The sequence below is a fragment of the Rhinoderma darwinii genome, unplaced genomic scaffold, assembly GCF_050947455.1.
Source record: "Rhinoderma darwinii isolate aRhiDar2 unplaced genomic scaffold, aRhiDar2.hap1 Scaffold_439, whole genome shotgun sequence".
Lineage (NCBI taxonomy): Eukaryota > Metazoa > Chordata > Amphibia > Anura > Rhinodermatidae > Rhinoderma > Rhinoderma darwinii.
In genome coordinates this window covers 81,182-95,000 of record NW_027463865.1, presented here as the reverse complement: position 1 = coordinate 95,000, position 13,819 = coordinate 81,182, and the positions used below count along the sequence as shown (strand labels likewise).

The following is a 13,819-nucleotide window of genomic DNA, read 5'->3' as shown; positions in this document are numbered from 1 at the left end:
TACTGACCTCGAAGCACTTCTTAATGAAAATGAATTTGGAGCTACTATGGCCACGGGTCCTTTCTCGTCTTTGCGACCAAAGTCACACATGACACCACCGTTCTCCCAATATGGCCACATCGACATATTTGTCAAGATGGTCAGTGCAGATCTACGAGGGTTAAAATACGCTAAATCCAAAGTCTTTGGTAACCTCAGTCATATGGAGCAGGTTGCATTGGATGAACTCTCTAAGAATGAATCCATCATTGTTAAGCCATCTGACAAGGGGGGTAACACTGTCGTTATGGATAGGGATGATTACACATCTATGGTCCACAGACTTTTAGATCATGTGTCCACTTATACCATTCTTGCAAAAAATCCTACCGAACAGTTCACTAGTGAATTACATTCCTTACTTTCGGAGGCGAAATCACAGTTTCTCATCACACAGGATGAGTTTAAAAGAATGTTTAATCCTAATCCAACCCTTTCAACATTCTACGCCTTGCCTAAGGTTCATAAAACATCTCGTCCAATACCAGGCAGACCTATCGTTTCGGGGAACGATAACCTCACGCAAGGATTAGTTATAAGTAGATAAGATGCTCTCATCCTTTGTCACAGCCTTGCCCTCCTATCTTAGAGATACTAAGGACACTGTCACCAGGATCCAGGGGATTTCTGTTACAGCCACCACCTTAATAGCCAGCATTGATGTTGAATCTCTATACACTAACATTAGACACGATCTTGGTTTAACTGCTGTTCAATATTTTTTGAGCACGAAGGGCACTCAGTTCCAAGCACACAATGGATTCATTATTTGACTACTTAAAATTCTTTTATCCCACAATAATTTTATGTTCGATGGCGAATTTTACCATCAAATAAAAGGCAGTGCCACGGGCACAGTTTGTGCACCCACATATGCTAATCTTTTTTTACGGTGGTGGGAAGATAGTTTTGTTTTCACGGATGATTTATGTTTTTTACCTGTCACATTTTATTCTGGGGTCGATACATTGATGATATTCTTATTTTTTGGGATGGGGACAAATCACTTTTCTTGGACTTTATGGAGATTCTCAACATCAATGACATAGGCATGAAATTCACTTACGAAATACACGAGAAAGAAATTAATTTCCTGGATCTCAAAATCTCGCTGGACCCTGGTGGCAGTGTGCACACCGACATCTATCAGAAGACTACTGCTACCAACAATTTCCTACATTGGGAAAGTTTCCACCCTCCGGCCCTGAAAAAGGGTATTCCCATAGGACAGTATCTCAGAGCGAAAAGAAACTGCTCCCGATGAGAAGTCCTTCCAATCTGAATGTGACAAACTTTATGACAAATTTTGCGCACGTGGGTACCCTAAAAAGTCCTTACATAGAGCTTATGCCAGAGCTAGAGCCATCACTAGAGGGGAGTTACTTTATGGAAGAGGGAAGATAAATGCTCCATTATCACCCCAAATTAGATGCATAGGCAATTTTGATATATGCTCTCCTCAGATTTTCTAAATACTGCAAAAACATTGGCCTACCGTATTTTCCGGACTATAAGGCGCACCGGATTATAAGGCGCACTTTCTATGAGCGCCTTGTAAGCAATCATGTTTCATATATAAGGCGCACTGGATTATAAGGCGCAGCACATTACCGTTAAATAAACCATTGCTCAGACTGCAAGTCAAAATTTATTACACTTTTTAACAATAACTTGCAACTGGTTCAGCTGTAATTGCAAATCAAAACGTTAAGGGTATGTGCACACACACTAATTACGTCCGTAATTGACGGACGTATTTCGGCCGCAAGTCCCGGACCGAACAGTGCAAGGAGCCGGGCTCCTAGCATCATACTTATGTACGACGCTAGGAGTCCCTGCCTCGCTGCAGGACAACTGTCCCGTACTGTAAACATGATTATACTACGGGACAGTTGTCCTGCAGCAAGGCAGGGACTCCTAGCGTCGTACATAAGTATGATGCTAGGAGCCCGGCTCCTTGCACTGTGTTCGGTCCGGGACTTGCGGCCGAAATACGTCCGTCAATTACGGACGTAATTAGTGTGTGTGCACATACCCTTACCGTACTTTTTCAGTTCATTCCTCCACCAGAAATCCATCAAATCCGTCATCTTCAGTGTCGGAGTTGAACAGTTGGGCGATTTCGGCATCAAGCATGGGGTCCTCCTCTTCATTATCCGAGTCGGTTTCGTTGCTGCTGCTAGGCTCTTCAGTGGTGATTCCAGCCTTCCTGAAAGCTCGGATGACACTGGAGACTGATACATTCTTCCAGGCATCCACGATCCACTGGCACATAGTGGCATAACTCGCACGGCGTTGCCTCCCTGTTTTGGTGAATGTGTGGTCACCTTCTGTCATCCAATGCTCCCATGCAGCTCGCAATTTAACTTTAAATGACCTGTTGATGCTGATATCTAGCGGCTGGAGCTCTTTGGTTAATCCACCAGGGATGACAGCAAGCTCCGAATTAGTTTTCTTCACTTGGGCTTTGACAGTATCGGTCAAGTGGGCGCGCATCGAGTCACAGACCAATAGGGATGGGGATTTGTGAAAAAAGCCACCCGGTCTCTTGACGTAGACCTCCCTCAGCCACTCACTCATCTTCTCCTCATCCATCCAGCCCTTTGGGTTAGCCTTAATGATGACACCAGCAGGAAAATTTTCTTTAGGCAAAGTCTTCCTCTTGAAAATTACCATGGGTGGTAGTTTCTGGCCATTAGCCTGACAAGCGAGAACTACAGTGAAAGATGACTTCTCATTTCCTGTGGTACGTATAGATATCGTACTGGTCCCTGTTTTCTCAACAGTACGGTTTACGGGGATATCGAAAGTGAGGGGAACCTCATCCATGTTAATAATGTGTTCTGGCTGGATATTCTTTTCATTTATCTTGGTTATGCAGTAGGTGCGGAAAATGGCCAGCTTCTCTTCATAATCCTTTGGTAATTGCTGGCACACAGTAGTTCTGGTGCGAATGGAGAGATGACGCCTTTGCATGAAACGAAAGCACCATGAAGGACCTCCTCGAAAGTCCTTGATCTCCATGTCACGTGCTAAAGCAGTGGCTTTGAGTCTAATAGAGACAGTGGAGACGCTTCTACATGCGTTTCTCTGTTCCATAACCCACTGTTCTATTTTGTCCTCCAACTGTGGCCACCTTGCTTTGTTTCCTCGGAAACTCAGTTTGGTCTTCTTTACTTGGCGGAGGTCATCTTCTTGTTTTCTCCACTTACGCACCATGGATTCATTAATGTTGAATTCTCTTGCAGCTGCCCTATTTCCATGCTCTACTGCATAACTTATAGCTTTAAGCTTGAAACCTGCATCATAAGCATGTCTCTTAACAGGAGGCATTTTTTGGGGTAGTGGGTATAGTTAACGCTAAAGCAAAGATATATTGCAAGGATCCTACAGAGCTGTAAGTATCACTCAGTGTGGCTCCTGATTACGGTGGCCGTAATGCTCAATCCATTTATGGATACTGTAAAAACCCAAGTGAAGAATAAATTCATAGGCGCACGGGGGGGAGGAGCATGGTGTGTGCTGTGGTATGCCGCCGCCGACCCCTGCCGCCCACGATAGAGGTAAAGGATCCTGTATGAACCCCTCTCTTTACTGTCGGGTTCATATATAAGGCGCACCGGATTATAAGGCGCACTTTCTATTTCTGAGAAATTCTCAACATTTTATGTGCGCCTTATAGTCCGGAAAATACGGTATTCTTCAAGCTGAGACAACCTAAACAAAACCTCACACCAAAAAATGGTGTATGCTGGGGTCCCTTATTGCAAGTAGACAACCTAGAAGCGAACCATGAAGGGACATAGCCCTTAAAGAAATAGTATACTGAATGATATACAAAAGTACAAAAAATCTTTATTAAATATAATCACCAATAACATATAATGGAATAAAAGATGGGATACATCATACACGGAGATATATACAGCAGGGTCAGATGGCATAGACCATAGACAAACAGAGTCAACCATACAAGGATGACCAAACCACGCTCAGATAGTTCATATGACAGAATTATAAACCCATGGGTATAAGGTAATAAGGCCCACACGTAGTATAGAGCTACCAGCTGATTATGACAATATGCAGAGATAGACAATAAGGTCTATCATTGCCTACAAAATATATAGCAATACATGAAAAGTGAAGCTAGAAAGCATCCAAAGACAACATATAGGCTCAAATGGCCAGAAAGATATAACTCTGACGAAGCCGGTCTACAGGGCGAAACGCGCGTCGAGGCGTTCATTCATCCATCCACTTTTTTGATCTCCTGCACTCCTTATCATGTCCCAGGGTATGTGCTAGCTTTTTCAGCCTCTACATGATTGTACTATTGCGTCCAGCTATTGTCAGTTATATCTTTCTGGCCGTTTTAGCCTATATGTTGTCTAACACAGGGCTGTGTTGGGTGAATAAATTCACATTTTTTGCTGAGTGCTGCTTCTAGTCTCTTTTCTTGGATATATGTATGAGGAGTACGTCACTCCTTAATTTTTGAAGCTAGCACCAACCGTTTCTTGGCTATCTACACAGTGCCGCTCCTAAACCCTGTTCTATAGTGTATATATATATATATATATATATATATATATATAGGTGTAACCTGTCAGTGTAACCCTGCCTGTAATGATAATGAGATGGTACATTATGAATGGTGGATCCTGTGTTATCTATATATACACGTTACCTGTCAGTGTAATCCTGCCTGTGATGATAATGAGAGGTGTGATGAGAAGTGATCTATACAGAACAGGAAGGGTCAGTCCATTATGAATGGTGGATTCTGTATTATCTATATATAGATGTTACCTGTCAGTGTAATCCTGCCTGTGATGATAATGAGATGAGTGCTGAGAAATGATCTCTACAGAACAGGAAGGGTCAGTCTATTATGAATGGTGGATTCTTTGTTATCTACATATATAGATGTTACCTGTCAGTGTAATCCTGCCTGTGATGATAATGAGAGGTGTGATGAGAAGTGATCTATACAGAACAGGAAGGGTCAGTCCATTATGAATGGTGGATTCTGTATTATCTATATATAGATGTTACCTGTCAGTGTAATCCTGTCTGTGACGATAATGAGATGAGTGCTGGGAAATGTTCTCTACAGAACAGGGAGGATCAGTCTATTATGAATGGTGGATTCTGTATTATCTATATATAGATGTTACCTGTCAGTGTAATCCTGCCTGTGATGATAATGAGATGACTGCTGAGAAATGATCTCTACAGAACAGGAAGGATCAGTCCATTATGAATGGTGGATTCTGTATTATCTATATATAGATGTTACCTGTCAGTGTAATCCTGCATGTGATGATAATGAGATGACTGCTGAGAAATGATCTCTACAGAACAGGAAGGGTCAGTCTATTATGAATGGTGGATTCTTTGTTATCTACATATATAGATGTTACCTGTCAGTGTAATCCTGCCTGTGATGATAATGAGATGACTGCTGAGAACTGTAAGGAGCAGTCTACTATGAGACTCATTGGCCAGAGGGCAAACTGCAAGATTAGATAAAGACAAAAAAATAATATAAAAAAAACGCACCAAAAAATCATAAAAAATATGTTTAAACGAAAATTGATTTAAACAATAGATCATTTTCTGATGACACATTCTCTGTAAGTGGTTGAACTGAGCTTTCCTAGATCTCGGCCTAGAGTGCAGCTGTTAATCGCAGCCGCTGCCCCCCAAAATCTGATGCTAAACCTAGTGCATGACCGGATTCATAGAACACCTTGTAGAGAACTTCTATGTGCAGTCACAGCTCCCTCAGGTCCTGCACTATGTATAATACAGTGTCTGACGTGTTACTGTAATGTAGAACTAAGGAGGAACCCCACCTTAAAGAGAACAGAAAGGAGAAGACCTTTTCTCTCCTCAGTAGATGTTGACTCGCTCATTGCTGTGACGCTATCTAATCATAGTGGACAGCCTCACAGCGATGCAAAAGACCTGCAGGAAATTTCACAAAATCAGCAGGTTTTCTGCATCGCTGTGAAGCGGTCCGCTCTGATTGGACAGTGTCACAGCAAAAAGTGAGGCAACGCCTACTGAGGAGAGATGGTGTCTCCTCTTTGTACCTTTAATTACAACACGCATATGTTAGTTGCAAAACGGAGTAAGGGCTGTAGTGGAACAACATGGAGGGGGGCAAAAAAGAAAATGACAGCGTTGGAATCTGGAGGACGCCAAGTATAAGGGGAGGAATGTGGTTAAAAAAACACAGCAGGTCCTGCTTAATAAACCACGGAGTTCACTTTCTAAATTCATTATTACTGACCTCTGGTAACACCTCCTGGAATTTCCTGCTCCGGTTCACTCTTACACGGTTGATCGACCCTCACTCGCTCTTCTTCTTCATCCTCTGTTTTAATAATAGTCAGATCTTCCCCCTGATTTCACATATGTAACAATTCAGTACAATACAGCAGAGAGTGTGAAGAATATAACAGATCAACATAAGAAACCACCAAACTCTATGACCTCATCTATGACCGTTAGGGATGCACGATGCCTCGAAACTTCCATACTGTTTCGATACCGTTATGTCATGTATTTCGATACTTGGCTGTGCGGCCGCACAGCTCAGTATAGTAACACATGAATGTATGAGAGCGGGGCTGCGGCTGTGTGATAGTCATTGCCCGGCTCCTGAGTCATGACGAGTGCGCGGGGTCAGGATGATGCGTTGCGGCCAGCGCTGCACTAATGATTGCCGGCACTGAAGACAGAACATGGCGGGCGCGCTGCAAAACACCCCCATGTTCTGTCTTCAGTGCCTGCACCGCCGCTTATTATAGTGCAGCGCCGGCCGCATCACCTCATGCTGACCGCGCTCTCACTTATGTCAGGAGCGGGGCAATGGTTGTATTACACAGCCACAGCCCCCCTCTATAACGGCGGAGATCAGAGAAACCTCATGTCCGCCGCTATTCCCCTGAATGCTGCGATCACAGCGGACTGCAGCATTCAGGAGAAAGGGAGATGCCCCTTGGATCGCATCGCAGGAATCCCTGTGACGCGATTGAGGGACATACCATATATGGGCAGACAGCCCAGGGTCCATTGAAGGACCTAAGGGCTGTCCTACCATATTTCCTGTTGTTAGGGCATATTGAGGTATGTCCTAACAGCTGCCTGTGTACTATCAGTGCACAGGCTAATATACTGGTATGTAGCTATATGCCTGTGTGCTATCAGTATATAGATATATGCCTGTGTGCTATCAGTATATAGATATATGCCTGTGTACTATCAGTATATAGATATATGCCTGTGTACTATCAGTATATAGATATATGCCTGTGTGCTATCAGTATATAGATATATGCCTGTGTACTATCAGTATATAGATATATGCCTGTGTACTATCAGTGTATAGATATATGCCTGTGTGCTATCAGTGTATAGATATATGCCTGTGTACTATCAGTATATAGATATATGCCTGTGTACTATCAATATATAGATATATGCCTGTGTACTATCAGTATATAGATATATGCCTGTGTACTATCAGTATATAGATATATGCCTGTGTACTATCAGTATATAGATGTATGCCTGTGTACTATCAGTATATAGATATATGCCTGTGTGCTATCAGTATATAGATATATGCCTGTGTGCTATCAGTATATAGATATATGCCTGTGTACTATCAGTATATAGATATATGCCTGTGTACTGTCAGTGTATAGATATATGCCTGTGTACTATCAGTATATAGATATATGCCTGTGTGCTATCAGTATATAGATATAGGCCTGTGTACTATCAGTGTATAGATATATGCCTGTGTGCTATCAGTGTATAGATATATGCCTGTGTACTGTCAGTATATAGATATATGCCTGTGTGCTATCAGTATATAGATATATACCTGTGTACTATCAGTATATAGATGTATGCCTGTGTGCTATCAGTATATAGATGTATGCCTGTGTGCTATCAGTATATAGATATATGCCTGTGTACTATCAGTATATAGATATATGCCTGTGTACTATCAGTATATAGATATATGCCTGTGTACTATCAATATATAGATATATGCCTGTGTACTATCAGTATATAGATATATGCCTGTGTACTATCAGTATATAGATATATGCCTGTGTACTATCAGTATATAGATGTATGCCTGTGTACTATCAGTATATAGATATATGCCTGTGTGCTATCAGTATATAGATATATGCCTGTGTGCTATCAGTATATAGATATATGCCTGTGTACTATCAGTATATAGATATATGCCTGTGTACTGTCAGTGTATAGATATATGCCTGTGTACTATCAGTATATAGATATATGCCTGTGTACTACCAGTATATAGATATATGCCTGTGTGCTATTAGTATATAGATATATGCCTGTGTGCTATCAGTATATAGATATATGCCTGTGTACTATCAGTATATAGATATATGCCTGTGTGCTATCAGTATATAGATATATGCCTGTGTGCTATCAGTATATAGATATATGCCTGTGTACTATCAGTATATAGATATATGCCTGTGTGCTATCAGTATATAGATATATGCCTGTGTGCTATCAGTATATAGATATATGCCTGTGTACTATCAGTATATAGATATATGCCTGTGTGCTATCAGTATATAGATATATGCCTGTGTGCTATCAGTATATAGATATATGCCTGTGTGCTATCAGTGTATAGATATATGCCTGTGTACTATCAGTGTATAGATATATGCCTGTGTGCTATAAGTATATAGATATATGCCTGTGTGCTATCAGTATATAGATATATGCCTGTGTACTATCAGTGTATAGATATATGCCTGTGTACTATCAGTATATAGATATATGCCTGTGTACTATCAGTATATAGATATATGCCTGTGTACTATCAGTATATAGATATATGCCTCTGTACTATCAGTGTATAGATATATGCCTGTGTACTATCTGTATATAGATATACGCCTGTGTACTATCAGTATATAGATATACGCCTGTGTACTATCAGTATATAGATATACGCCTGTGTACTATCAGTATATAGATATACGCCTGTGTACTATCAGTATATAGATATATGCCTGTGTACTATTAGTATATAGATATACGCCTGTGTACTATCAGTATATAGATATATGCCTGTGTACTATCAGTATATAGATATATGCCTGTGTGCTATCAGTATATAGATATATGCCTGTGTACTATCAGTATATAGATATATGCCTGTGTACTATCAGTATATAGATATATGCCTGTGTACTATTAGTATATAGATATATGCCTGTGTACTATCAGTGTATAGATATATGCCTGTGTACTATCAGTATATAGATATATGCCTGTGTGCTATCAGTATATAGATATATGCCTGTGTACTATCAGTGTATAGATATATGCCTGTGTGCTATCAGTATATAGATATATGCCTGTGTACTATCAGTGTATAGATATATGCCTGTGTACTATCAGTATATAGATATATGCCTGTGTACTATCAGTATATAGATATATGCCTGTGTACTATCAGTATATAGATATATGCCTGTGTATTATCAGTGTATAGATATATGCCTGTGTACTATCAGTGTATAGATATATGCCTGTGTACTATCAGTATATAGATATATGCCTGTGTATTATCAGTGTATAGATATATGCCTGTGTACTATCAGTATATAGATATATGCCTGTGTACTATCAGTATATAGATATATGCCTGTGTACTATCAGTATATAGATATATGCCTGTGTGCTATCAGTATATAGATATATACCTGTGTACTATCAGTATATAGATATATGCCTGTGTACTATCAGTATATAGATATATGCCTGTGTACTATCAGTATATAGATATATGCCCGTGTATTATCAGTGTATAGATATATGCCTGTGTACTATCAGTATATAGATATATGCCTGTGTACTATCAGTATATAGATATATGCCTGTGTATTATCAGTGTATAGATATATGCCTGTGTACTATCAGTATATAGATATATGCCTGTATACTATCAGTATATAGATATATGCCAGTGTACTATCAGTATATAGATATATGCCTGTGTGCTATCAGTGTATAGATATATGCCTGTGTACTATCAGTATATAGATATATGCCTGTGTACTATCAGTATATAGATATATGCCTGTGTGCTATCAGTATATAGATATAGGCCTGTGTACTATCAGTGTATAGATATATGCCTGTGTGCTATCAGTGTATAGATATATGCCTGTGTACTATCAGTATATAGATATATGCCTGTGTACTATCAGTATATAGATATATGCCTGTGTGCTATCAGTATATAGATATAGGCCTGTGTACTATCAGTGTATAGATATATGCCTGTGTGCTATCAGTGTATAGATATATGCCTGTGTACTATCAGTATATAGATATAGGCCTGTGTACTATCAGTGTATAGATATATGCCTGTGTATTATCAGTGTATAGATATATGCCTGTGTACTATCAGTATATAGATATATGCCTGTGTACTATCAGTATATAGATATATGCCTGTGTATTATCAGTGTATAGATATATGCCTGTGTACTATTAGTATATAGATATATGCCTGTGTGCTATCAGTATATAGATATATGCCTGTGTACTATCAGTATATAGATATATGCCTGTGTGCTATCAGTATATAGATATATGGCTGTGTACTAATATATGCCTGTGTTCTATCAGTATATAGATATATGCCTGTGTACTATCAGTATATAGATATATGCCTGTGTGCTATCAGTATATAGATATATGCCTGTGTGCTATCAGTATATAGATATATACCTGTGTACTATCAGTATATAGATATATGCCTGTGTACTATCAGTATATAGATATATGCCTGTGTACTATCAGTATATAGATATACGCCTGTGTACTATCAGTATATAGATATATGCCTGTGTACTATTAGTATATAGATATATGCCTGTGTACTATCAGTATATAGATATATGCCTGTGTACTATCAGTATATAGATATATGCCTGTGTGCTATCAGTATATAGATATATGGCTGTGTACTAATATATGCCTGTGTTCTATCAGTGTATAGATATATGCCTGTGTTCTATCAGTATATAGATATATGCCTGTGTGCTATCAGTATATAGATATATGCCTGTGTGCTATCAGTATATAGATATATGCCTGTGTACTATCAGTATATAGATATATGCCTGTGTACTATCAGTATATAGATATATGCCTGTGTACTATCAGTATATAGATATATGCCTGTGTATTATCAGTGTATAGATATATGCCTGTGTACTATCAGTATATAGATATATGCCTGTGTACTATCAGTATATAGATATATGCCAGTGTACTATCAGTATATAGATATATGCCTGTGTGCTATCAGTGTATAGATATATGCCTGTGTACTATCAGTATATAGATATATGCCTGTGTACTATCAGTATATAGATATATGCCTGTGTACTATCAGTATATAGATATAGGCCTGTGTACTATCAGTATATAGATATATGCCTGTGTGCTATCAGTATATAGATATATGGCTGTGTACTATCAGTATATAGATATATGGCTGTGTGCTATCAGTGTATAGATATATGCCTGTGTGCCATCAGTGTATAGATATATGCCTGTGTACTATCAGTATATAGATATATGCCTGTGTATTATCAGTGTATAGATATATGCCTGTGTACTATCAGTATATAGATATATGCCTGTGTGCTATCAGTATATAGATATATGCCTGTGTACTATCAGTATATAGATATACACCTGTGTACTATCAGTATATAGATATATGCCTGTGTGCTATCAGTATATAGATATAGGCCTGTGTACTATCAGTGTATAGATATATGCCTGTGTGCTATCAGTGTATAGATATATGCCTGTGTGCTATCAGTATATAGATATAGGCCTGTGTACTATCAGTGTATAGATATATGCCTGTGTGCTATCAGTATATAGATATATGTCTGTGTACTGTCAGTATATAGATATATGCCTGTGTACTATCAGTATATAGATATATGCCTGTGTACTATCAGTATATAGATATATGCCTGTGCACTATCAGTATATAGATATATGCCTGTGTACTATCAGTATATAGATATATGCCTGTGTACTATCAGTATATAGATGTATGCCTGTGTGCTATCAGTATATAGATATATGCCTGTGTACTATCAGTATATAGATATATGGCTGTGTACTATCAGTATATAGATATATGCCTGTGTGCTATCAGTATATAGATATATGCCTGTGTACTATCAGTATATAGATATATGCCTGTGTACTATCAGTATATAGATATACGCCTGTGTGCTATCAGTATATAGATATATGCCTGTGTATTATCAGTGTATAGATATATGCCTGTGTACTATCAGTATATAGATATATGCCTGTGTGCTATCAGTATATAGATATAGGCCTGTGTACTATCAGTGTATAGATATATGCCTGTGTGCTATCAGTGTATAGATATATGCCTGTGTACTGTCAGTGTATAGATATATGCCTGTGTACTATCAGTATATAGATATATGCCTGTCTGCTATCAGTATATAGATATATGCCTGTGTACTATCAGTATATAGATATATGCCTGTGTACTATCAGTATATAGATGTATGCCTGTGTATTATCAGTGTATAGATATATGCCTGTGTGCTATCAGTATATAGATATATGCCTGTGTGCTATCAGTATATAGATATATGCCTGTGTACTATCAGTATATAGATATATGCCTGTGTACTATCAGTATATAGATATATGCCTGTGTACTATCAGTATATAGATATATGCCTGTGTACTATCAGTATATAGATATATGCCTGTGTACTATCAGTATATAGATATATGCCTGTGTACTATCAGTATATAGATATATGCCTGTGTGCTATCAGTATATAGATATATGGCTGTGTACTATCAGTATATAGATATATGGCTGTGTGCTATCAGTGTATAGATATATGCCTGTGTGCCATCAGTGTATAGATATATGCCTGTGTACTATCAGTATATAGATATATGCCTGTGTATTATCAGTGTATAGATATATGCCTGTGTACTATCAGTATATAGATATATGCCTGTGTGCTATCAGTATATAGATATATGCCTGTGTACTATCAGTATATAGATATACGCCTGTGTACTATCAGTATATAGATATATGCCTGTGTGCTATCAGTATATAGATATAGGCCTGTGTACTATCAGTGTATAGATATATGCCTGTGTGCTATCAGTGTATAGATATATGCCTGTGTGCTATCAGTATATAGATATAGGCCTGTGTACTATCAGTGTATAGATATATGCCTGTGTGCTATCAGTATATAGATATATGTCTGTGTACTGTCAGTATATAGATATATGCCTGTGTACTATCAGTATATAGATATATGCCTGTGTACTATCAGTATATAGATATATGCCTGTGCACTATCAGTATATAGATATATGCCTGTGTACTATCAGTATATAGATATATGCCTGTGTACTATCAGTATATAGATGTATGCCTGTGTGCTATCAGTATATAGATATATGCCTGTGTACTATCAGTATATAGATATATGGCTGTGTACTATCAGTATATAGATATATGCCTGTGTGCTATCAGTATATAGATATATGCCTGTGTACTATCAGTATATAGATATATGCCTGTGTACTATCAGTATATAGATATACGCCTGTGTACTATCAGTATATAGATATATGCCTGTGTGCTATC

General features: G+C 38.5%; 1 protein-coding gene across 3 annotated transcripts in view; it reads right to left on the bottom strand.

The window, feature by feature from the left end:
• The window catches only part of LOC142714054 (oocyte zinc finger protein XlCOF8.4-like), a 99,253-nt gene that overhangs the window by 7,626 nt on the left and 77,808 nt on the right, over nt 1-13,819 (bottom strand). For all 3 annotated transcript variants that reach the window (XM_075848629.1, XM_075848631.1, XM_075848630.1), the window contains one exon: nt 6,341-6,452. In XM_075848629.1, coding sequence (XP_075704744.1) covers nt 6,341-6,452 — 112 coding nt within the window. The remainder of the gene's footprint in view (nt 1-6,340; nt 6,453-13,819) is intronic.